The following is a 27,055-nucleotide window of genomic DNA, read 5'->3' on the forward strand; positions in this document are numbered from 1 at the left end:
GGACAGATGGGGCACTGCTCATCCAGCCCACCAGCCAAAAAGGTTGAGCAGCACTTAGGAGTAATGCTCTGCCTGCTTTATACTATCCTTGTTATCAAGAACACTAACATACAAAAGAAAAATATTCCTATATATGCATTTCATTTAAATGTTCATTTTTGAGAATTTTCTTCAATTCTATTCTCTCTGCCATGAAGCAGCAGCACACACGTGTATAGAATCATTGCTATTGATTTTAATCAGGCCTTGATTCTGAACAGCTATTTAAAAGCACAATTATAGAAAAGCACCAAAGTGGTTCAAGACAATAAGTTCTTAGAGAACTTATCCAAAAATACATGATTCTGCCCTAAAGGCCATGCTCAGAACTTCTGTGCATTTCAGTAGTAGTTGTGTGTGCATGAAAGAAAGATGTGACTCATATTTTTAAAGAGCTTATTGCTACATTTGTTAGGTACACAGAGCTCTTCATAGATTTGCCAGTTGTAAGGGTGCACTGAATTATAACAAACTGATGGTAAGAATGGTGTGTGTCCAAGATCTAAAAGAAGAGGATTAAGGCATGTACTTTAAAGAGAGTCGGATAATTATATTCTATTAATTCTAATAATTAGGAAAGGGAGGGTCAAAAATCTCTTGCCTTAAATATCTACCAGTCTCAATATTTATTTGACACATCTTTTACAGACGGGGACGAGGAAGGTCATAGCATCAACCTAAAATGGCTACACACTCTAAAGCAAGGATCTGAGCTTCTGAAGCAAAATACATTCTCAAATCAGTTTATTGGAAGGGGGTGTTTGTATGCAAGCTTAAAAAGCAATATTGTGGCTTCTCTGGGTAAGTCTACACCAAGCTCACTGTGCAGCGTGGATATCAAACCTAAAACTGTCACTCTAGCCTTATCCTTCAGTGTCGTTGTTTATAGTTTGTTCTGTATTTGGTTGCTGAATTCCATATGAATACATAAATGCTGTGCCAGGGAGGTGAGGGGAGAGGGGCTTGGGAACTCCTACCAGCCCCTGTAGAGACTCCTATCATTTTTGGTGCTAGGGAGGCACTTGAGATGACAATGTGAAGAGACCATGAGAAAGAAGGCCCCCAGAAACAAAGGGGACAGAAACAGGGAGATGGAGGCATGGGGTAGGAGCCTGTGAGGTTGAGATAAAAAACAGGCCCTACATGTTCTCTTACAAACTGCTTGGGATTTAGGGTGTAGGGAGTCTGTCTGTCATATAGCTGTGGACCAGTGAAGGTCTTATCTTAGGAAGAGCTGACTGCTTTGCTGCATGTGATTTTGGATGCACTCCATCACCTTAGAGGAATGGAACCCCTTTCCAGGGGCTGGACCAGAGGGTGGCTCTCTGGGGTTGGGCAATGGACGGGACACTTTTCTTAAGAAGGATTTGTCCCTATCTGTGAAGAGAAAGAGAGAGGTGTTGCAGAGGGCTCTGAGATTACAGAAGAATAGCAACTATGAAGATAAGAAAATGCCATCTAGGAAGATTTTTAAACTGCAAGTCAGAAGGGAACCTGCTTGGGATCTGCAACTGAGCAGCAGTGCGACTAAGCTATGAATCATCTTGTTGAGTTAATCTTTCTTTAACACAGTATATCCAGATTGAAAATGGTTGGGGAGAGGGATGGGGTTGGAGGGGAGCATCCTTGGAGAGCTCTAAAGCAGTGATTTGCAACTAGGGGTGCTGCAAGATCTTTTGAAGGGTACCCTGAGGTGAGGGGAGATAAGTGTGGGAGGGTAAGGCCATGGCCTCTCTGCAAGGAGGTAAGCACTGTAATTAAATCAATTAGTTTTTTAAATAGGGCACTCCTTAATTCACAAAAGTTATGAAGGGGACCACAAGCAAGCAAGGGGTGCCTTGAGTCTAAAATGTTTGAGAACTGCTCTCTGACAATTTGTTAAGTTTGCTACGTGCTTTCTTGTTTCAGAGGCAAAGGTGCACACCTTCATGATTATGATTACACTTAGTGTTATGAAAGCTATCCAGAGGTTTTTTGGCAAGTAAGTCCAGGGAATAAAAGTGAATCACTAGTGCTTGTGAACAGACAAGGGAAGGACGCTATAATAAAAAAATGAAGAGTAGCATTGTTTCTGTTCTAAAGGTGCAGCAAACCACTGAAAATGGATGTAGAGAACTTATCTGCACCTCTAAATCAGGAGGGAGACAGTGCAGATGAGAGAACAAAAGTTTCCATTTATTAGGAATTTTTAAGATAAGGCGTATCTCTAAAGTCTACTAAATAAGCTTTTCCAAACTATGGAACTTATTTCACACACTCAGTCCCTCCTAGCTGGAAGGGCTGACAAAGAGACATTCACAAGACGAACTCTATGGGCACTTGTACACGTGACAAGGGTTTAATCCCCAAGGTTTTATTTTATGACCCCTAAACTGAAACAGTGGATTTTTAATTGAAACCTGTCGTTTAAATGTTTTCATCACATTATGGTGAGGAGCCTGATCCTTTTTTTTTTTGGTTAGAGTCAGAGCCTACCCATGGCTGGGGAGCTGCAGGTTGCCCTGGTCCTTGCACCCCACCAGGGCTGCCTGGGCAGGCTGCTAGCAGGGCAGATCTGCCCCAGCTCAGAGGTAGCACATGGCCTGATCCAAATCTTCCCCAGTACTGCCCAGGGAGCAGTGCCCAGCGGGCTTCAAACAGGTGGGCTTGGGGAAGTAGGCTTCAGGCACCTGCAGAAGACAGAAGCAGTGAGGGGTTTGATCCTTTTTTTTTTTTTTTTTTTGGCAGAGCCTGCCTGCCCCTCCTGTAGCTGGGGGGGGGGAGGAGTATTAACTCTTCCTGCTAGTACATGCTAAAATGCAGAGCACTCCAAAAAACATTCCAACAGTGGGGCACAAATTCTTGAATAATAATGATCAATATTTAAAGCCCTTAAATGCATGCATCTTATTCCCTGATAAAGGAGAGATAGTACCACAGATCAAGAGGCAATTCAGAGAGGGGCTAGTGGCTCTCACAGGCAATGGCACTTTCTGTTTCCTGTCCCTGGTATAAAAGCAGTAGGGCTGAGGCTCACAGGGAAGTCATCCTAGGGGAAACCTTAGTCTGCTTCACTGACAAGCAGTGACACCTATAATCCTACCTATAATCTGGAATGAACCTCACCTCAGGTTGATGCCAAGCTGTGAAATTAGGCACTTGATGCACGAGGCACTTGTTTTGTACCTCATTGATTTTTTTTCCATAATTGGATAGTCAGGCTTGCATCTTGAAAATGTAGAACGCTTCAATTGATAACACGGGCAAAAAATAGTGATCATTAGCAAAAAAGCATTTCAAAATCAGAAGTTCTCAAAAACCAAAACCTCTCTAACACATGCTTGCTTACCTCATTTATGTTGGCATGTCATACTTTCCCCATTCTTGTTTTATATGATATGAAATTATACTGTTTGAAGATCAAAAGCTGTTGGTCTGACTACTGTAGTGATATGCATTCATATTTCCTACTTCCCAGCAATACTTAAATTGAACAAAGACACTGTATCATGCAGAATTAGAACCCGTGGACTTTATATATGCTGCAGAGGAAAACAGAGTAAAGATTAACTCAGAGGCTGCCTTCTCTGGTTCAGAAACTAAGATTCATCTCCCCTGAGCTCCACCCTTTCTAGTCAGGCAGGGGCAAGGGCGATTCCAGAGAGGGTGCAGTACTATACGTATACCCCCTATCTCTGCCCCCAACCATACCACCAGAGCACTCACAGCCAGGGACTGAAGTCTTGAAGAAGGTAAGCATTTCTTTCCCCTCCACACTCAAAGGCATGCCCCCTTCTCTCTCCCTCCCCTCCCCGCTGCCTGCTGCTGGGACAGCACTTGAGGGGTGAGCCTGTCCTCTCCAGCTGGGCTGCCAACAGCAGTGAGCAGGTGCATTCCCCTTCCCTGCCTGCTCCCCCCAAGTATTCCCTGCCACACATGTGCTCTGGCCACTGTTGCAACCCTTGCTTTCTCAGCTGCTTCTCCTGCAGCACCTCCTGCCTGCCCCAGTGGGGTGGGGCAGGGAACAAGGGGTGCAGCCACCCCCTGCAGCACCAGCTGCTGTAACCACACCCCACTTTATAATCCTGGATCCATTTCTGGCTGCAGGTGCATCTGCGTGAGTAAGTGAGCAGCCTGCTCTCATTTGCTGCTGTTTGCATAGCTGAGCTACAGCCATTTCCCTCCTATGCAAGAGGAGCTCTGCCCTGCCACACAGGTAACTCCCAAGTAGTTACTTGCAGTCCCATAGCTCCTACCCCCTGGTTGCTTTCTCCCCTCCTAGCCTTTGCTCAGCTGCACCTTTCTTATGAATATAACAGGGTCTCTTACAATGGCACCTTATTTTTCCAGCACATGAGCTTAATTTTAATACTGGAGCCAACAGAACCACTCACATGTATTAGTTACCCATTTGTGTTTGCAGTTCTGTCTAAATGCATGGTTCATTTCAGTAATAAAAAATAAGCACACTTTACTCATGCTGAATAAAAGGAGTTCAAATTACTGGACAGACCTAAAATTCAAATTTGAGGATTTTTCGTGGGAATTGCTATAGGCCAGGGGTTGTCAACTGGGGGTACTTGGAAAGGGACTAGGGGGTGCACATAGGTGGGCGGGCAGGGACAGAGAGTCGCCACCCAGCACCCTGTGCCGCTGCCTCCCAGGAGCAGGGCCAGGGGGAGGCGAGGGCAGTGGCTCCCCTCTGAGGGCCACACAGGCGTTGCCCAGCTGGTTGGATGTGGCTGAGAGCTTGCACACAGTGGCCACCACCACCATCCACCAACCTGCACCACCATCGTGTGCAACCCACTCACTCCCCCCACCCCCAGCACCTGCTCTGTGTCCAGCCACTGCCAACCTCCCCACCCCCACACACCACGTCCAGCAGCCTCCACCTCCTTCCCTCCTGCTTCACCAGAAGTGTACCCAGAAGGAATACAATCCTTAAAAAGGGTTGAAAACTCCTGCTATAAAGCCATTTGAAAATGGCTCTGTGAATCTGTAAAACTGAGCTCCAAAAGAATTGATGTACTTCTCTCTCAAAGTATGCAAGAGTAGTATAAGGTTCTACAATACACTACGGTATCTTGTTCCTGTTGCATTCCCCTGGAGCTTGGAAACAATCCACAAACATTGTGTGTGAATTTTATCATCACTGTAGTATGACATTAGTGCAGTTTTCAGGCTGACCTTGAGCGTTACTGCACTGCATTTTGATGGCTATTGCAGCTGGTATCTGAATCGGGATAATAAAACTGAACCATATCACAACCTTACCCAGGAAGAGAACACATCTTCCTGTAAGAAAATAGCAAAAGCTCCACCATTTATCCATTTAAGAACAAGCATGTGCCTATGATCTTGTACAAGTTGTCTTCCCTGTATTTATGGTGTTGACAAGGATAGCAGAATGTACAATATTAATTTTGAGTTATTTCTTCTGCCTTAGCAGCAGCATAGCAGTGGGTGGGCAAGTAGGCACCAGCCCCAGGTGCCACTCAGAGGGGTTACCAAAATGGCAGCTTCCTGGGGACCCCATGGCACTGCAGCAGCAGCCTCACACATGGGTGGATCTAGAATTTTGAAAAGGGGGGTACAGATGGGGAGGTGCATCAACACATACAAAACTATACATTTTTCTCCAGTTAAAAAATGAACTAGAAGATTTACTAATATGCTAGGAGGCTAGGGCTGTATTATGCAATTTAAGAGTGAAGCAAAAATAAATATGACTTCATTGGAATAAGTTAAAAACTATCTGCAGGGCTGTGAAATAGGAGCTTTAAGACCAGAACCAGCTAACAGGATTGCAGAACTAAGAATAGTGTGTGGGATGGAACATCAAGACCATTAAAAAGAAGAGCGGTTCATTAACACCTGTGCAATGAAGAGTTTAGGAGGGATCAGGTGCATGATAATGAGCCAGGAAGCAACTCCCTCAGCACTGCCTGACTTGAAATGCTGCTGCCACTGTCAGGCAGTTGTTTTTATACTTTGGATGGACAAGGACTCAAAGCAGGGCAGTGCACCCCCCACTATCCACCCCTGGCCCCACACCGCAACTGTAACAGCAACAGCCAGATACAGGGACTGAAAAATTCTTGCTTGCATTAAGAATCAGAAAGAAAACAAATGCCAAGACTGTGACAGTACAGTATTCACACCATAGTTTTCTTGGGTTCAGGCAATTCCCCAGAATGCACCAGAGCTTGATACAATATTTCACTAGTCTCACCTCGTCCCCAGTAAATGGATATGTGAGCCACATTGTGGGGTTTATGCATGTAATCTGTAAACAGTTGACCGAAGAGAAATGTGCCGTGTCACAGATCTGAGCCTCCTGTGCTGTGATAGATATGCAAAGGCATCTGGTCCAGGCATCCAGATTCATAGCAGGGACTCTGCATTTATACTCCTGTGACCTTTCCTGACTCCAGGACACACGCATGCATGCACACGCACATGCACACATACTCAATCTCACTACCTTTCCCCTCCCAGAACTTAGCACTGAAGTGAATGCTAGACATTTCGGGATAGAAATGCACTCCATGTCACAGTAAGAGCTCTGCCAACCTTCTCTGAGTAGTCTCTGCCCCATCCAGCACAGCTGCATCCAACAGTGGGATGCACACAGACGAAGCCTGGAGTTCAAAGCTGTGGGACCCGATACAACACATACAGCAGCACATTCTCTTAGTCATTCCCACATCTAATTTCATAGCACCACTACTCCCAAGCCTTTCTTATTAGCCATTTTCAGTGTCAAAGAGCAAGACTGTTATAAAAGAAGCATGTACATTAATGTAGTATGGTCTGATTTTCAGAAGTTTAAGATTAGCCATTTCCCCCCACATCTGGAAAGGTATGAGGCAGTAACTTTAATTCTGTAAGTAATATCTACAGGCAGTTAACAGACCTTGATGACAAATCTCTCCTATTAATCTAATCTGGTTATGGAAAATGAATCTGCCCAAGTGACTAGCCTGGTGCCCAGATGGGGGAAGACCTGAATTCAAGTCTCTGCTCCATTACCTCATGAACAGAGGTGGTTGCTCAGCTCTACATCAGCCAGACTGGACTTCCACTCCTCTTTCCTACTCCATCTAAATGCATCTCAGCCTTCCTTACTACCAGCAGCCACCCAGCACACAAAGTGGAGGTGCTCGGCTCACCATCTCAGCCCCGTCCCATCTCTTCTACTAAAACCAGAGGGGAGTTCTCTGAAATCCCTTGCTGGAGTAAGAGTCTACTCCATTTCTTTCTGGCTGCAGGGGGGTGTCTGTGACTACTTCCACCTACCACAGCTTCTAAAGATAGTCATAGTGTCATCATGCCTATCACTTCTCATGGTTGCTGGAAATAAGAGTAAGAGGGATTGACTGTATGGGTGGAATCCTGATCCAATTTATATCACTTTTCTGCAAGAATTTCAGTGGAGCCAGGGCAGCATCCATGGGAAATAGCTCTCTGAATCATACACAGTTCTTTAACTGGCTGACTTGAATGGTTTGCTTGCAGGATTGACCTCGAGGAACTTAATTTTCACTGCCGTTCCAGACACTCTTCAGGAGACCTGCATAGAAAGCTCAAACAGTTACTTCTGCATTTCCAAGAGGAAGGTATGAAAATACAATGGATTCCCACCCAGAAGGCAAAAAAAATGGCAACTAGGGGAATAAAGAGCAGATTAACCAATAACTTGTTAAACAAATTATGCTTTCATCATTAACCCAGCTCTAGTGGCTAATATAGTCCAAGTCCATTTCATGTATAAAATCAAACAGCAGCGAATATAGTTTGGCTCAGACCCCTGGATATGCTACCATAAAATACATACACAATCCATTCTCTGTCTTGGAATGACACCCCCTTAGTTTTATTCTCTAAAACGTTGTTACTTTAGTGAGCCTGTGTTTTGACCTGCATGCTAGAGAAGCATCAAGTCATCCCGTACATTTCTCCACGTAATCCTGGAAGCTTGCCCAACACCTGGTAAACTGTGGTGGTAATTCACCTCTGAAGATCATAAGGAAAACATTTCTATTGGTTAAAATGTAACTTCTAGCTTTCAGTTTTCCAAGTGACACCTGGATGGTACTTACTTTTTTAAAAGTGAATGCATTGTGTTTGAGAACATTAAGGTCAGGACATTTTAAAAGAAATTTCAACTTGCCTTCCACATACAAATGTTACACTATTTTACCATTGTATATCCTTCAGCATGTAAATACCAAGCGTCTTTTTATATAAACTATGGTTTGGTTTTCCTGATTACCTCAATTTTAAAATCTCAACTATGTTGTCATTTTACAACGTTTCCTCATATTTGCTTTCCTTCATTGCTTTCACTTTAATGTTTGAAATAGAAGAACAGAGCTTTATATGGTCTCAAACACCAGAAAAAGATGCATAATGAACGAACGTAGGTTTTTGGATTCCACATTCATTTACGATTGTGCATTCATCTGACTCTGGAGTGTTGGGTCCATGGGGGTTTTTTTAATCATATTTTCCAATTCTAATATTTTTGCAGGAAAAAAAATCTTCATTAAAATAATCAATGAAGATTGAGCACAAGAGTTTCAGATAAAAAAATTGAGCCTGGTCAAATCCAGCATCTCTGATTTGTTAAGGTAGCCTCTACAACTATGATTAGAGCCTCTGGATTTCTTCATTATGGAAGTAGAGAACAGGTGTCTTGCACCAGGCATTTCCAACTGGCAGGCCATAAGGAGCATGCAGCCTGTGATGGATTAAGTTGTGGGCCCTGGTCTCCTGCTCAGCTGCTATTTCCCCTATTGCAATTGCAATCAGGGGCATCGGGCTCCTCCTCCCTCCACCAGCTGCCACTAAGTTACCTTGCTATTAATCTTCCCATTTTACACTCTCCATAACTTGGTATAATGATCCTCTATTGGGAAGTGGTAACATGTAAATCGAATAAATAAATAAATAAATAAGCCTTCCTCAGAGGTCTTACCCAATACTGTTTGTACAGGAGCCTGAGCTCCTTGTGGGGAAAGATACACTGTCACGTACAAATTATGGATTAGAATCAGCACTGTACAAGTCAAGTGGCCTTTGGGCAATGAAGTGCAACAGATAAGTGAATAGGGACTGAACAAAACCAGACAAGGGGTAGGGCAATACAATGCACAAGTAACAAAGCTTCTATTACTCCTTAATCTACACAAGCAACGCACCATAGAAAACTGTGACTGAGAAGTCATCCACACCTTTAACAAGTAAACACACAATGCAGAGGAGTGAATTACAGTAAAACTGGGTTCTCAAAATAAGACTCTTATTAAGAATCTCTCGTCTGCAGTACTAGATATACTAGTGGATACACAGCTGTTGAATCATCATGCTCAATGACTAGTCATCAGCAGCTCAGTGTCTAGCTGGGGGGAGGTATTGCATGGGGTTTGACAGGGGCCTGGTCTTGGTTAAGTATCTTCATTGATAAACTGGATCAGGACTGTCCAGTTTGAGTGGCAGGAAAAATAAAAATGTAATTTAAAATTTAATCTATTCTGAAACAAAAAAAAAAGTTTCAGTTCCAAACATTTCTTCTGTGGAAATTTTCAAAATGGATGAGGATAATGAGAGTGTCACCACAAACATATGTCAAAAGCATGAGGGCCAGAAAGCCAGCAACAGGTAGAATGGTCACTATCGAGAAGACCTTCTGCACCCCAAGGAGTGTATGGACATTCATAGATGATGTGGTCGGCTGTCTGAGTTTGAGCACCACAGCTGCAGCTAGCATTACTGGAAAGGCCCCGAAAGTGCAAGCTCACCTTAAACTGTCCAATGCCCTTTCTGGGACAGTTAAAAGCTGTCCAGGTCCTGCAGGGCAGCTGCCAGCCTGAGGGGCAGAAGCTGGTGTTGGGGATGAAGTTCTTTAGCCACAGTTCTGTGCAGCATATTGCCTCCTCCACTGATGGGAAGTTCATGCTTTAGGTGACATGCCATCTGTACATTCAATGACCTTATTTGTCTGAGTAGAAAATAGGTTCTGAGACTTCAGGCAGTTTTCTGGCTTGCAGCTACTAGGCTGGAGTGCAACAAATGGTCTGCATCTTGGGCTTTGAGACCTAGGGGTAGGGTACCAGTTTGTCTCTGGACGTCTGGGAGCTGGCATAAAGCATCCGGCAGTGGTTCTCATGACACTGTTAAGGCTGGAATCCACTAACTTAGTGTGCGCCCTCTGGCCCACACTGGTGCACAGTACTCAGTAGGAGGATATGCAAATGCCAAAGCAGAGGTGAGAAGTGTTTGGAGGCTTGCACCACAGGTGGCAGCAGCAAGGTGACAGATAAGCTCCTCTGCTATTAACCTTATTTTCAGATGCTGGCGATAGATAAGGGCCCAGTCTAACTTAACTGCTAGGTAAGTGATGGTGTGACAATGTTCAAGTGTCTGGTTGCCAATCTTGACTTATTTCTTTGCTTGGCTGTTATTTAGGTAGAAAGCTGTTGCAACTGTGTTAACAAGGCTGAGTTGGAGACACTGTTTATAAAAGTAGTCAGCAAGGGTGTTCATGTCTGATGTCAAAAATCGATTCAGTGGCTTCTTATTGCTTGCTTGATTTGGTTAGAGCTAGGTCATTGGCATAACCATTCTTCTTGGATTGGGTGTCAGGCAGGATGACAATGTACACAATGAAAAACAATGGAGAAAGTACTGAGCCTATAATAATATTCATTATTATAGAAAGCTTAATTTTTTATTAGAAAACTGAACAAAATATATATTTTTTTAACATAAAATCTCTTGCCAGTTGCACTTCTTGGTTCTTATATGGCCCTTACAGTTAAATAAATATACTTGTATGGAATACACCGAAGTCAAATCATTTCGTACAGAACATGGATATATTCAAAGATGCTAAAGCTGCAAAGTGAAATGCTCAAGGAATACCAAAACAGTCTCTACTCTGCTACCTCTTGTGTACACATTATCATAAATTATTAAAGTAACCTTAGAACATTCTTCCTGCAAACTCTTTCAGTGCACAGGAAGGATGAGGTAGGTCATATTTGTTCCTATTTCTCTGCACTCAACTCTGCAGAGAACCTTATGGCCAACCTTATAGCATCAACGCCACTGGCCACATTTCACTCCACTTTCACTGACAGCTCCCATTTAGATGTCTCACAGTTGCACACATGGAAACATCACAACAATGGAAAATCCTCAGAGAAACACACAAACAGCTATAGATACAGTACAAGGGCAGAGTCCCTTTTGAAGAACATGGATGTTGGCCATTTTAGTGAATTTTGATTAGACTGTGTGTGACCTAAACACTACCTCTGCTTTATATCTGGTTCCAATGCAAACCAGAGGCAGTAATCCCATTAGCAAGGTACTTATTAAGAGCAGAAGTGCATCTTTTCCATTCCCTTAATGCTCAAAAGCAGCTAACACATTTTTGTGAATCCAAAATACTGAAAAGCCGTGCAAAAGTAACCACTGCAAAGTTAAAATGGTAACAAAGAAAAAGGGTTTTCTGAGTGGGAATAAAAAAAATCATCCTATGCAATTTATTAATACCTTTTATTTTGCACATAAGCTACCCTAATAATAATAATAATAATAATAATAATAACAACAACAACAACCACCTTCACATACCACCAGTGGCATACAGCATGCTGTATGTGAAGTATACTAGGATCACTGCCACTTCCATCCTGGGAACAAAATAGGGTTTTGTTTTTTTGTTTCCTTTTTTTCTGCTCCATGATATTGACTAAGGTTGGACTGGTTTCTTTGTAACTTGTCCAGTCTATTATTTTCAGAGAAACAATACATTTTAACGTTATTTGTTATTGTGTATTATGATTGTCCCTCGGACCATGAATGTTTATTCAGCTGCACTCTGTATTTGAGCTACCTGTAGTTCTTCATCAGAGAGGTATGGTAAGTTCGTTCATGAATGATAAAAAGAAGGTGCTAGGTTTGACATCTGTAAGAGCATTATGTACCCAAGATTTCCAGAGAACAAAATGTAATGGTTTATCATAAAAAGTTACCTTCAAGTTCTATGCACTACTGACAACAGCATGTGGTAAGCACACTGAACAAATTTTGTGGTGACACCAAATTGTGGGGTGAGGTGGGCACGCTGGAGGGGAGGGACAGTATCCAGCTAGATCTAAACAGATTACAGAGGTGGGCGGATGAGAACAGGATGCAATTCAATACAGACAAGTGCAAGGATGCTGCATCTAGGGAGAAGGAACCAGCAACACACCTATAGGCTGGGGAACACCCTTCTTGTCAACACAGAAGCAGAAAGGGATCTTGGAGTCACTGTTGACTCCAGGATGAACATAAGCTGCCAATGCGAGGAAGTGGTCAGTAAGGCTAACTGCACCTTGTGATGCATCTGTAGATGCACGACAAGCAGGTCCAGGGAGGTGATCCTTCCCCTCTATGCAACATTGGTCAGGCTGCAGCTGGAGTACTGCATCCAGTTCTGGGCGCCGCACTTCAAGAGGGATGTGGCTAGCATTGAGAGGGTCCAGAGGAGGGCCACTCGCATGGTCAAGGGGCAGCGGGGCAGGCCCTATGAAGAGAGGCTAAAGGGCCTGAACCTGTTCAGCCTTCACAAGAGAAGAAGATCTGGTGGCCATTTACAAACTCACCAGGGGGGACCAGCAGGAATTGAGGGAGACTCTGTTCCCCCGGGCACTACTGGGGCTTACTAGGAATAACGGCCACAAATTGTTAGAGGGAGGGTTCAGGCTGACCATCAGGAGACATTACTTTACAGCTAGGGCTGCCAGGCTCTGGAATGGGCTCCCAAGTGAGGTGGTGCTCTCTCCTACCTTGGGGGTCTTCAGGAGGAGACTGGACAGATATTTGGCTGGGGTGATATGACCCTGGCACCCATTCCTGCCCGGGGCAGGGGGTCAGACCTGATGATCTGTTTAGGTCCCTTCCGACCCTAAGCACTGCGAAACTGAAACTAACTCATTTCAGATGATGCAGAGAATAAAAGTTTACAAGGTAAACTAAAAATATCTGTCTTTAACTCCCTTCATACCCATTTCCTAACCATGCTGTTCTTCAGTTCTCTCCTCCCAATAAGGCAGTCTCAAATACATTCACCAAAATAAAATTCCAGCAAAATATGTTGCTTGATCAGGAGTACATGGACACACAGACGCTATCACACACATGAATTCTATGCCTAAATGGTTATAAATTAGCCTAGAAATGTGGGAGACCTATACTTTCCAGTCCCTGCTTAGCCCAATTCAGTGATCTAAAATGAAACACTACTCTGAAATAAGGCTGAATGGGGGAATTTCCCCCTAAAGCTTCCATACCCCAGGCCAGTTGCTCTAGTGTATCCATCAGGCTACAGCCATATTTTTGTTGTTTCAGTCACTTCAGATTTGTGGCAGTTAGGTTAAAAACCACCCTTCCTCTCCTTCCTTTGCAGTGGAAGTATATATTTTGCAAGATTTTCTGCAAGCTTCGTTTCCACAAACCATAAGGATAAAATGCTCAAGAACCAGACAAAATGGTTGCAACAGGTAGTAAGTAGGTGTCTATGTATCTGTTTCCAGAGACTCCTGACAGAAAATAGTGAGTTGTGTACAAACTACAGCTGTAGATACTGTAACTTAACTGGAGTTTACCGTTTCACAGAGATGCAACTAAGAAAATGATATGGTAACTAGAGGAAGAAAGAACAGGTTAACTAACAGTTTGGGTAGATTTGTTTGCAATATTTATTTTTACATCACTTATCCTTTTATCTTTCACTTGGCTCTTGCCAAGTTAATATGCTCCAAATACATTTAATGTGTAAAAAGTCTAACGAACAGCAGCAATCAGCTTTGCACTGGTCTACCCAGTACCCCATGCATACCCTGTTTGAGGATACTGTACCATGTACCTTCAGTTCTCTAGGTCTTAGAGTAGCATTTGTTTTACTTATATCCTTTAGTTTTACTTTTTGAAAAAAGAAGAACTGCTAAGTCTGAGCTTGATCCTACTCAATGGCTTCAGCATTCAAAGGGTCAACATGTGAAAAGAAAGAAGTGGGAGCGTCAGAAAGTAGAGGGTATATATTACTTCAAGAGGACCAGATAGCCTCTCCACACAGCTTCATTTCTGCAAGCCATAAAGGTAAGATTTTCTTTAAGTTTAAACTTAAACTTATGGTATGTGTGGGTGTGTGTTGTTTATTTAATTTTAATGTCACTCAGCCTATGTTCAGTTAAAAAAAAGATTAATTTACAATGTCTGAGATCCTTACAGCAAGGACAGTTGACATGATATTGCCTGTCCAGACTTCCACCCTCTTTCCCTGTATATACAGCATTCACAAGCAAATACAAATAAAAGGTCCAAACTGTACTTAATAATAAACCTGGAGCTAGCCAAGCAAAATCCATGCTGTTGCTCCAGATTTACATACCTGGAACTAATCAATATTTTCCTTGTACCTTGAAAGTTGGCCTTTTCCTTGATTTAGAAAAGGACAATATAGAAGCCACTATATTTCGCAGTAAAAAATTTAATTTATTCCAGATTAAAATAAAAAAAAATAAATTTCTATTTCAAAGAAACAGCAGACTGCCCATCAGTCATTCTACTTTGAAGTATCTGCAACTCTTGCTTGCTGAAAAAGAAATACAAAAACATGAACATACAAAGAATTAGATATATGCTAACAATTAATTGGATTACTAGTGATTGTGGAGTTCATGGGCATAAAAGATGAAATCTCATCTACTCACAGTGAAAAAAGCACTGTCATTTCAATCTATATCACTGAAATACAAATATTTAAAAATATACTAAACAACTATTTCCAGTCCCTTGACTTAATCTTAGTTTTCAGTGCATCAGATGTACCTGTTATTTTGTAGAAGCATGCGATTAAAATTTGTACTGTATGCCTTTATTACGTAGTTACACTACTTCTGCTCTTTTTTCCCTAGAATACTCTGATTTCACAATGGGCTCCATCAGTGCAGCAAATGCTGACTTTTGTTTCGATTTATTCCGAGTACTGAAACCCAGCCATACAAATGCAAATATCCTCTACTCCCCACTGAACATCTTGTCAGCATTGGCCATGGTCTACTTGGGTGCAAAAGGAAACACTGCATCGCAGATGGAAAAAGTAAGCCTGACTTAAATTGTTTGACATACCTGATTTAGATTTCAGATCTATGACAGAGCAACTGCTTACCCATTCCTATCTATGGATATTGCACACCTCAAAGATGGACTACAGTGACAGAAATTAGAGTTCTATTCAGATTCATCTCACTCTGAAGGGCTTTCCAAGGTTTTGGTTGTACATATTATAGAAGTGGGTCAGTAATATAGTTGGGTAGTTAGGCAAAGCACACAAGGGGGCTAGGATCAAGTCCATTTCTAGACTGAAAATAGACTCCCAGAGAAACGGATCATATGTACAAATTTTAAAGTGATCACCTGGAGAACAGAACTAATTTTAAGCTCAGCTGGAACTTTTGAACTCTTTCATTACTCAGACTTCAGCCCTGCAATAAGATCCCAGAAAGCAGAAAATATGCCATGAATAGATCTCACCTGACTTTGATTTTTAAGGGCATGGGTCAAACCTCATGAAATTGGGACCAGGAAAAAATGGCAGCGGGTGTGGAAAATCTGATTAAGATGCACAGGAAGAATAAAGAGTCATTAATCCTGATTCTACTGACTTAATTGCAAACAGAAGTAGGTGCTTATTGTAGGAACCCAAAGCATTGCTTACTGAGTATATTACAAGGTGATGAAAAGTCTCTGCAATACAATTTATCTAGCCCATTTTCTTAAATGTTATTACATGATTTTTAGCAAATATCTTTTGCTGACATGTCAAATGTAAAACACAGCTACATTATTTTCCTGCACTTAATTTACAAACTATATTTTTAATGGCAGGTACTTAATTTTGATGAAGTTACAGGACTCAAAAGCCATTTAGTAAAAAAGGTAAGACATGTCCTCTCCCTTCTTTTGTGAAATTTTCTCATCAGATCATAAAGCAGACCTAGCTTGAATATGCTTCTAAAAGGTTTATATCCATGGCAGCAGGTGAAACTCATCTCACACCCTGGTCCAGATCCAGACTAAAAGACTCCTGTGGGCTGGATCTGGATACAGCAGTGGGGAAGAGTGGCGGCAGCTACATGAGGCATGAGCTGAGGCAGAAGTTAATGCAGATGTAGCTCACTCCCCACCAACCACTGACACACACACACACACACACACACACACACACACACACACCAGGGCTCCTTGCTTTGGATTTAGGCAGCCGTCCCTGTCACTACATACCTGGCCCATCTACCAGCCCTCATGGGCCACATGACACCCCTGCAACCACAGCATTAGATTAGATGATCTGAACCAAACAGATGTAGAAAAGAACCACAACTTTGACTTGAGAATCAAGGCAGGTAGCTGAACGTGCAGAAATTCAAAGGATGGGAGAGAGGATACGCCCTGGGAAATTAAATAAAGTTGAAGCCATTTGCATGCTTTGGCAAAAAAGCAGTGATAAAGAGGGACCAGTCTGCCTGTAACTCACAAATCAGAGTTGTTGCACACAAGTCAACAGTTATCCAAGAGGGTGTCATAGGAACCAACACAGAAATATCAATTAAAAGAAAAATGATTTGACGAACAGATCATGCTTTTGGGAGCTTTGCTTTTAGAGCATGATTTTCATTCCACAGACCCAGTAGTAACACCATAGTAATTACACAAGCTGCTTTTCTGAGCAGAAACAACTTCCAATTTCCATTTCACAGGGGATATCGCATCCATGAAGGTGAGAGATGGATCCATAATTTATTATATGCTCAATACTGAAGCATGTATTATAGCAGAATCCATTGTATTAAAAATATGATCACCATTATTGCAGAAGGTTCATATGCTAATTTATAGTTACACAGTGTATTAGGCACCAATAAGTTTTTGTTATGCAAATCTCTCAGAAGCAAGCCAGAAGTCCAAGTCAGCCATATTCCCCATATTTCATAGATAATTCTCTATCAAAAATAATTCAACACAAACCCTATCTTACCTTATCTTTGCCTCCAACAACTCAGTGTGGTGACCCTGAAGACATCCATTTCAAGTTTAAACAACTTCTTTCAGAAATTAATGTACCCAATGCTAATTATACTCTCAGAATTGCCAACAGACTGTATGCCGACAAGACGCATTCAATCCTTCCGGTGAGTTTCAGCAGATTCTGACTTAAGTGTTATTCCCTGGTGAGCTAAGTGGGATCTCACAATTTATGAATGCTGCAAAGGATCTGAGATCTATTCAACATATTTTTCCATAGTTTAAAGCCCCATGATTTTGTTTTTTGGTCCGAGCCTTAACTATTCCAGGGCCTAAAGGGGTATCTTGTTAAAAAGTTTGGTCAATGCACAATAATAATACAAAAGCCAACACAGGATACTCAATAGAGTGGCTGCAGATGTGAAGAAACATTTTTCACAAAATGCAGGTCCATAGAAAACAAAACGCTTTTCTGCGTTCAAAAAGGTCAATATCAAACACATTTCTTGACTCAGAAAAGGTTGTGAAACAAATGTTTGAACTTGTTAAACATTTCACTTCGACATTTTCAAAATAAAAAAGAGTCAAGATTTCAAGATGTAGGCATTTTGTCTTTGTGGCAGAAAAGGATTTGGAAGTCTTAAAGTTTTCACATCCTATGAAATATATTTTCTGCCCAGCCCTAGAATAATTAGTGGGGACCTACTGAATTCATGGCAGAAGTGGGCTGCATGGCAGTTCCTTTAATCTTATAGGTTCTCCTGCACATACCCCGCCCCAATGCTGATTGGCTGAGAGGCCCTGGTGGCCCTGTTGCTTTTTGTTGACAAACCGGGAGGCAAAAATGGAGTCATATTTAAAACTGCAGTTTTTGCCTCCTTGCCAATCAGCAGCGAGTGGCAGGGCTCATCTGCCAGTCCATAGATTCATAGATGTTAGGGTTGGAAGGGACCTCGATAGATCATCGAGTCCGACCCCCTGCATAGGCAGGAAAGAGTGCTGGGTTTAGATGACCCCAGCTAGATGCCTATCTAACCTCCTCTTGAAGGTCGCCAGGGTAAGGAAGAGCACCACCTCCCTTGAGAGCCCATAGGGGGCAAGGGGGAGCACGCAGGGGAACCTGCAAAATTAAAGTTGCTGCTGCATAGCTGACTTCTGCCGTGAATTCAGTAAGTCCCTTATAATAAGTTTAATCAGGAAAAGAACAGAGAATATGACTAACTGGTTTAATTCTAAGGACCCCTCTAAACATTCAGGTAAAGGCATGATGGCATCTAATGAGCAATCCACACAATCATGTCTCCTGCTATGTCACATGTGCATGGCACGAGGAGCGATTGTGAGATTGTGCATTAGATCCCATCGTGACTTATTGCCAGTGCAGGAGGAGCCCAATCCTGGGCTCCCCCTGCATTAACAAGATTGCAGCTGCCACTATCCCCCAGCCTTAGAGGGGTGCGAGATTGAGGGACCCAGAGTTGGCAGCTTCTGGGGCCAAGTCTTCTCAATTGCAGGACTCCCAGCCCCGGCTGGGCATGATGCACCTGTGCAGCTGCAGAAAAATGTTTCTTCTTCCAGCCCCAAGGGAGACCCTGCTATACATGCAAATTAAAACTCAAAGGCAACCAGCTATAAAGTTAGTGCACTGTTTGAAGTCTACCTTTATAGCTGGTTGGAGCTTTTTATGGCGTGACAGGTACTTTGCACGTGTAGGTGGACTCAAGATAACTGCACAATTAATCAGTTAATTGTGCAATAACTGTAACATGTAGACGGGGCCTAAGAGTCAGTGGCTCTTTGATCACATTATATTCATTTTAGAGTTGGAATTTATTTTGAGAACCTGCTTAACATGATATCTGTGGCCTCTTTACAGCAATACTTGCAATGTACAAAAAGAATGTACCAAGCATGCCTGGAAAGTGTTAACTTCAAAACTGCTGCAGAAGAAGCCAGAATAATAATTAACTCTTGGGTGGAAAACAAGACAAATGGTAAGGACAGGACAAGTGTTGGCAGGTAGTTTTTTAAACCATAATTAACTAGGAACCTCAGGAAACTGGAAATTTAGGAAAAGAAAAAAAGTTCTCTTTTTATTCAGTGCCTTGCCTGTGTTTATTGCTACTATATGTAATAGAAATATTTCAGGGATAAGAGTGATATCCAATGAAATGACTCTGTACAATATAATCATCATCTCTTTCCATCTTATTCTTGAACTGTATGATGGGTTATATGGGTTTCAGATTAAATAAGCCTTCAAATAAAACAGAGTCAGTAGATTCAGTGTCAGTCATTGAAGTGAAAGGTTATAAACAGAAAAAATGCTGAACTTCATTCAGCAACCATCAGAATTAGACAATTTACCATCTTGTCTCCGTTAAAGGTCTGATCAAGGATTTGTTTGGGCCGGGTTCTATTGGTGCCTCCACTGCAATGATCTTGGTTAATGCCATTTACTTCAAAGGAAACTGGAGCAACAAATTTGAGGAAAAACACACCAAAGAAATGCCTTTTACAATAAACCAGGTAGGGTACATAAACTCACCTCTTACTCTCAAATGACTATATAAACTGTATAAAAACATATAAAATAGTAGTGCCCCAACCTTATTGCCAGACATGCAAGATGAAAGACGTGCAGTCCGTCCGCCAACTAGAACCAGCTGATGGGCCTGATCTTGCACACAGATCCCAATCTGGCCATATGGGTGGTGAGGGGGTGGGAAGAGGGGTGCTGGCCTGACCCCAATCTGGCTGCTGTGCACAACTTGGTATTTTCATTGCAATGGAGAGATGACAGTATTAATTGCCACTGCTCCCCTGCTGCCAAAGTTTCCCCACCCATGGGGAGCCTCACAGGCCAGATGTCATGGCTCTGCAGTCTGGATTAGGCCCACGGATCAGGGGTGGAGCACCTCTGATATAAAATCTCTCTCTAATTTTACTTCTTTGTTTACATTGTCATGTTTCTCAATGCATTGCAGTAATCAAAGGAAACCTGCCTATGAACTGCTTTCTTAACACTATTTCTGGGCAATATAAATATAAACCTGTTCTTGGAGGGAGTCAAGTTTTAAGCCAATGAATAAGCCAGAGTACTTAAAATAAGTGCTCATAAAACATTATGTTCTCTTATGTTCATCTTTCAGCAAGAAACTAAACCTGTGCAAATGATGCATCAGATTGGCTTCTTTAAAATAGCCTCCATAGAGTCAGAGAAGATCCAGATCCTGGAGCTTCCATATGCTAATGGAGAAATGAGCATGATCATATTGCTACCTAATGACATTTCTGACCTAGACCAGGTAAAACTTAATTCAGCTCTAGAAATGGACTCAAGAGAGTCAAGAAGAATATCTGACTTATTTGCCTTAGTCCCTTTCCTAATCCAGATACCACAAAACATTTGACCAGTTAGAGATATGGACACTTTCAATGCAATAACCATCACAAGTACAGTGGTCTCCTGTTGATTAACAATTGTTTATGCATAATAGCAGGCATTAGAAGGACCTGTTCTACCGGGAAAAAAAAAGTGTTAGCCAGGAAAGAAAGTTTTTCTTAACAAACCAATCATCATCCTGAGGGCTTGTATTTCAAGGATCTAATTTTATATAACACCACGTAATGACGTACACTAACAGTAGTTGAAAAGCCTATGTCAGCCTTCCAGTTCAATATTACTTTTTAAAGGCATGTTAATTAAAAGGCATGTTTTAGGATGTGCAGTGCTTGTGTTTTATTTGTTTAATGAATGAAAATGAAAGTACAATTGAACAGTCTAAGTTGCATAGAAAGAAGGAGACTAGACACATGAGGAAAAAGCAAAGGATAAACAAATATCAGGAGGATGAACAGCAAAGAAACAGATAGTATCAATATTAATGAAGAAAGACAGTAGACAATAACTGCTGGTGAAAGGATTTTATTTCACCTGGCTAAAGAATCAGGTCAATTAGTAAGGAACCAACTGAAATCTGTACACTACCATAAGCAGCCAAGGCATCAAAAAAAATAAAAAAAGAGGAACTTGAACTACTGGTACAGAATGTGACACTGGATATTACAGGGTTAACATGCATGCAACAGAAGTCATAAATGTAATATAGGTACTGAAGTGTGTGCTACTCAAGAAAGACTTAGAGGGAGGAAATCTGGTGAAGTAGCTTTATACACTCATGGCATGATGGCTAAAAACAGTTTGGGTCAAAAAAAAAAAAAAAATCACTGGTTAGAAGGATACTGAGAGTATACTGGGGTAGTACTGGGAGTGCCTGCTATAGACCCCTAGGGTCAGGTTTCAAAAGGAGAGAAATCTCCATTGTCGTTAGAGATAAATACTACTGGGGACTGTCATTATGGGAGACCCAGAGCCACTGAACCAGTTGGAAGTGATGCTGTAGTAGCATGGGTGGATCCAGAGGCAGGGGTGCAATGGCACAGTCGCATCCCTCTTTTGGGCCACATTGTGGGAACATCAGCTGAGGACTATAAATCCATGAAGCAGGTAGAAATCCCCTCCTTCACTCTCAGCACCCCTTCCTTACTGCTCCTTGCCTTCTCCGTTGTAGTTGCAGGGAGCAGCCGCATGGAAGCTGGGCTGTGAGGGGCATGGCAGTGGTGGGCAAGAGAGGGGCTTGTGGGGTAAAAGTGCTGATGAGAGAATGGAGAAGAAGGGAGGAGCAGAGTTGCTGAGCAGAAACTGGGGACTAATTCACTGATTCATGTAAGCATCTCTCACCCTCCATACTCAGTGACATCTCTCCTTCCTTCTCTTCCCCTCCCATTCCCCCTGGCACAGCCAGCACCTTGGAGGGGTGGGGGATTATGGGGCAGGTTCCGTGGCAGTATTGGTCATTGCTCCTGCATCCCCCTTTTTGTAAATCCTGGTCTGCCTATATGAGATTGTATTTTGTTAAAGTGTGATCAGCTCTTCATAATCACCCACTGAATAATCATGAGTTAGTTCAGTTTAAAACTGAACATAAGGAGAAACAAACGTAGTTCTGTCATGAAGGTTAATCATTTCAAAAGGCAATAGATAAAGCTTAGGGAATAATTCACCAACATCAATTGGATGGAGGAGCTCAGAGACTAGATTGCAGGGGAGACTTGAATGCCTTATGTAAAAGGGGCAAAATCCTAACCAAAACTTATATCCCAAACAAAGATAGGATGCTGGGGTTGAAGAAGGAGAAGGGGAAAAGTAAAATAAAATAAAACAAAACACTGCTAGGAAAGGTTGCTAGGCCTAACTGGCTGAATAACCATTTAAAAAGGATATTAGGATTAAGCAGAAAGCCTATAAATAGGAACCTATTTAATTCGTGGTTTCCTGGAAACAACAAAATCCAGGATTGTCCATGAAATCCATGGCATCAACAAAAAAACTTAATAAAAGGCAGTCTCATTGCCGGCAGGGGAAGGCACTGGCTGGCAGGGCAGCATGAAATGCAGCAGACAAAATGGCTGCTGCCCCTTCATCCCTCCTCCCCTGCTGGGGTCTCTTCACCAATCATCATTGAGGGGCATGTCCACACAAAGGGCAAACAGCAACTAAGATGGTGGCAGCCCCATCCTCCCTCCTCCCCCCCCAGCATCTCCTCGCCAATCAGTGCCCAGGGGCGGGGCTGCTGCAAAATGACTGCAAATGAGAACTTTACACTGTGATCAACTGGTGAAAGTTGGTGAGTTCCCTCACCCCCATTTAGGTAGAAACCCTACCTTTAAGGAAAGCAAAAAGAACTGACCAGCAAAGCAAACTACTTAAAAAACCAGGGAGAAAGTGAGCGTGGACAGAAGTCACACTGAAAAACATTTCTTTTGCAAAAGTCTAAAGCTAATAGAAAGGTCTTTGATTGTATAAATAAATAAATAGAAGCAGCATGTCTGCCCTGTGGTGAGGTTGGAATAGAGATGAAAAATAACCTAGGTATAAGGATGAGAACATAAGTAGCCTTGAGAAACATGGGGTTAACCAAGCAGCTGAGCTTGCAGAGAATCCAGATCAGAGGCTGAGGCTGCCCCAAAGGGGTCAGAACCAGGGAGTTGGAGTCATATTCCTGATCTGAGGCAATACCCATGTCTATAGTAAGGTCAGGCTGAAGATCAGGAGCCAAAGAGTTCACATGCATGACAGGATAAGTAGGAGCAAGGTACTGGGGTCCAGAGCTGGTGCAAGTCAAGCTGCTGCAGGGTGCGAGGCATTGAGCAGCCAGAGGCCAAATGAAGGGTCCTAGCTTATATACTCTGTCTAGCTGGCTCTGCAACTAGTCAGCTCAGTGCTTGCAGCGGGTGATGCTCTGGAAGCAGGTGGACCTGTTGAGAGGGCAGGTAGTACCTTCCAACTCTAGGCACAATGCTAAAACAAAATGACTGTTTTGCATGGATGTTCAATATGGATGATGGCACAAACATGGGGGAAAATGAGGACTGAAAATGAGGAATGAGGATATGGAAACGGACATGACCACATCAGGGATGGAACTTAAATTCAACGAGCTTAATGTGTTCATAGACTAGACAAACCGGCTAATCCATGTCTCAGCATTGTGAAATCACAGATGTCATAAAAATCTCAGCTACTGGATATTGTACTTGGGAGGCAATAAAACGTGACTGAAAAATAGTGTAAAAGCGATGTTGTAGCCACAATGCTCCAGAAATTATTTGAGGGGCAAAGATTTCTTAAAGTGATATCTTTTGTTGGACCAACTATGTCATTGGGATAAAGTTAGACAAGCTTTTGAACGCAAGACATTCTTCCTCAGTTGAAGAAGTAACCTATGCTACATGCATCTCCTGAGGATGAATGTCTTGCATTCAAAAGCTTGTCCAACTTTATCCCAGCTATGTAGTTAGTTCAATAAAAGATATCACCCTAAGAAATCTTTGTGCATCACGGAAAAATAGAAACTGTACTACCTGAATTTAAAAGAGATTGGAAGGAGTTATGTCGGCACCTACAGGCATGTTAGTCCAACCTCAAATCAAGCCTCAGAATAAGTTTTTGAAAGGAAAGAAAAGTTAAAATTTAAAAATGGAAATAAAGGAGATAAATGAAGCAGGGGTTTACTAAAGTATATTGTGCCAAACAATTGATAAGCTATACACAGTTTTACAAATAAAAGAAAATGCAATAAAGCCAGTCTATCTGGAATTAAATAAGGCATTTTATATGATATAGATTAACTCAAGAAGACAGAGACTAATTGAAGACTGCCAAGGTGGACAAGAAACTGGGAAAAAGATGAGAAAAGATAGTGGAGAAATGGGAAGTATCAAGCTAGAGGGAGGCTGGTAGGAAAGCTCCCCATGGAATCATTTGGGACAGATCTTAAATATTTTCCTGAATGATGCTGACAACAAAAAAAGTGGAAATGACACAAAGTTGGAAAGCATCAGAGGAGGAATGGGATGACTTTGAAAACTAATGGAATTAAAAGGGAATGATATTTAATAGTATGAAGTGAAAGGTCAAAGCACTGGAGACTAAAACCAAGAATTTCTTCTGCAAGTAGAAGCACAACATAACATAGTACTAGTCATCTGTGCTAACAGGGGCCTGGAACTGACAACTAAAGCTGTGCCTTCCAGTCCTACATTTCTAGGAAAAGTCAGTGTTAGGCAAGTACTTCTGTGTGGCAGCTTTTGACAGCAATTTCCTGTGAAAACTTTCCAGCTCTTAAACAATAGAATGCACAAAATATGAGGATCATGACTACAAGTTTTAGTTTAACACAAAGAAAAGACAAGACCATTTATTTATTATTTCTGCATGACCATGAGGAGGAGTGACTTCTAATTCCAACTTTCTGATCCTACTATTTTGTTTACAGCTTGAAAATACAATCTACTCTGACAAATTAACATCCTGGATGAGTTCCACTAACATGGAAGAGAGAAAAGTGGAAGTGCATCTCCCGCAAATGAAATTTGTAGAACAATATAGTCTCGCATCTGTGTTAAGCTCTTTGGGCATGACTGACCTCTTTACCCAGTTAGCTGATCTCTCTGGTATCTCTAAAGGTAGGAACCTAAAAGTGTCAGAGGTCATCCATAAGTCATACGTGGAGGTTAATGAAGAAGGTACTGAGGCAGCAGCCTCCACTGGAGTAACTGGTGAGGTAACATCTTTGGTACCTCTTATAGAGTTCAAGGCTAACCACCCTTTCCTCTTCTTTATCTGCCACAAGAAAACCAATCTCATTCTCTTCTATGGTAGATTCTCCTCCCCTTAAAAAAGCAGGAATTATTTAATACGATCTGATCACGGGACATCAACAGATTGCTCTTCATAATGAAATTACTGCTAATTAGAAATATGGCATTTTTGTTCTATTTTTCTTTGGATCACAATAATTGTACTTTGCTCTGTTTTATCAATGGCAATGACAGAACCTAGGTGTACCCGATTTTGATCTACAGTGATTTTGATCCCCTCAATAAACTGCAGCATTTGTCTTTATTTTATTAAGAATCTTACTGGAGTATCTGCTCTGTCCTCAAATACTACAAAATACTTTGTGCGACTAGAAGCAATATTAACTAGGCCTGTGCAAATAGGGAAATATTTTATTTAGATTTGGATTCGGCCTATTGGGAGGGCAGTGATTTGATTTGGAGATTCAGATCACTGTCCCAAATCTATTTGGCCGAATCAGCTTCAGAAGATTCGGCCTTAGACTATAATGGGGAATCACTGAAATACCTATAACTTGGTCATTTTTTTGACCGATTGAAATAACAATTGCAGGGATGGTATCCCCTTCTGACGGCATAAGGCCTGCCAAGTTTCAAGGAGATAGGTGCAGGGGTTTCTGAGAAACTGTACCTCAAACTGCTGACAAGCAAAAATTGTGATGCGTGACTGTGTGTTAAGGCATGCCCTCAGCGTGTGACTCGGTGTATGCGTTAAAGATGCGCCCTTACTGGTGCCGGGACCTCTACACAACACAGTAGTGTGCCCCAGTGAGGCCTTCTCCCCTACAGCCTCAGTCCAGTCTACCACTTTAAATAAAACAGGTAAGCGGTGCACTGCAGCACAGTAGCATCAGCAGCATCTCAGGCAGCCAAACTGCAACACAGCCTCTCTTTCCTTTCCTGCAGGCACTTCTTCTCCAGCAGCTGCTAGAGAACTCCCCCTGCCAGCCCCAGTCCTGGGGCTTAGATGTGCCCAGGGCCCTTCGTCCTTCTAGTCAGCTGACCGGGGACAGGTACTAAGGGGTGTTGGTCTAAGGACATGGCACTGGCAGACAAGGTTATTTGGGTTAATCTAATCTAGTATCTTTTAGCAGACCAACTGAATAATTAGAGAAATAGATCTTAGCAAGCTTTCGGGTTGAAAACCCTTTCATCAGGCCGAGGAAGCACCTGTAGTTGCTGTGCATGTGTGCGCTGTTCCTGGATGGAAGGAATAGTAAAGCAGCCAAAGGCTGGCATGCAATGCAGGCAAGAAAGCCAGTCAGTGAAAATGGTGGCATCAGAGGGTGAGCGACAGGCTGCAGGGGGGGATTTAGCAGCACAGGTAAAAGTGCAGAGGTACCTGGGGAGTCAGATGTCCAGCAGTTGTAGTGTGTCATAAATCCAATGTCTACATTGAGTCCATGAGTTTCTGTACCTAGGAGGCTGACGAAGTGAAGTTCATAGGTCTGACAGTGAAAAAAGTGGTTTGTAAATTCAACCAAGCACCAAACCCAGAAGCCAACTTCCTACAGCTCAAAACACAAAACCTGCCAACGTATCTCCAGTACCCCCAGTCCTATGAACTTTACTTCATTGTGAGTTAGGACCCAAGGTATCCTAAGTAACGATATCCCAGGTAAGTGCTGTCACCACGCAGATGTTTGGAGAAAGTTATGAAAAGGGTCTCTCTTTCTGTTGCTGCCAGTCAGACGAGCATGATAGCGTAATTATCCACGCGTGTCCAAGAATAGAATCCCCCTGGGTA

The 27,055-nt window shown here is 42.3% G+C and overlaps 1 protein-coding gene across 2 annotated transcripts; it reads left to right on the top strand.

The window, feature by feature from the left end:
* The first annotated feature begins 3,641 nt into the window (after window positions 1-3,641).
* LOC102566156 (ovalbumin) lies at window positions 3,642-25,573 on the top strand. Of its 2 annotated transcripts, XM_019498496.2 has the most exons (11): window positions 3,642-3,770; window positions 4,126-4,234; window positions 7,540-7,640; window positions 13,994-14,175; window positions 14,994-15,178; window positions 15,967-16,017; window positions 17,142-17,270; window positions 18,980-19,097; window positions 19,490-19,632; window positions 20,256-20,411; window positions 24,945-25,573. In XM_019498496.2, exons 4-11 carry the CDS (start codon window positions 14,046-14,048, stop codon window positions 25,344-25,346), a joined length of 1,314 nt encoding a protein of 437 aa, XP_019354041.1. In that variant the 5' UTR covers window positions 3,642-3,770; window positions 4,126-4,234; window positions 7,540-7,640; window positions 13,994-14,045; the 3' UTR covers window positions 25,347-25,573. The 2 variants fall into 2 exon arrangements, with proteins under 2 accessions (XP_019354041.1, XP_014455574.1); XM_014600088.3 differs by lacking the exon at window positions 4,126-4,234.
* The last annotated feature ends 1,482 nt before the right edge of the window (window positions 25,574-27,055 follow it).

The sequence above is a fragment of the Alligator mississippiensis genome, chromosome 3 (assembly GCF_030867095.1).
Source record: "Alligator mississippiensis isolate rAllMis1 chromosome 3, rAllMis1, whole genome shotgun sequence".
NCBI classification, from domain to species: domain Eukaryota; kingdom Metazoa; phylum Chordata; order Crocodylia; family Alligatoridae; genus Alligator; species Alligator mississippiensis.

Excerpts from the sequence above, each read along its gene's own strand:
- LOC102566156 (XM_019498496.2), top strand. The coding sequence starts at position 14,046 with ATGGCTTCAGCATTCAAAGGGTCAACATGTGAAAAGAAAGAAGTGGGA. Across the intron at positions 14,176-14,993 it reads CATTTCTGCAAGCCATAAAG|AATACTCTGATTTCACAATG; the intron begins GTAAGATTTTCT and ends TTTTTTCCCTAG. Across the intron at positions 19,633-20,255 it reads TGCCTTTTACAATAAACCAG|CAAGAAACTAAACCTGTGCA; the intron begins GTAGGGTACATA and ends TTCATCTTTCAG.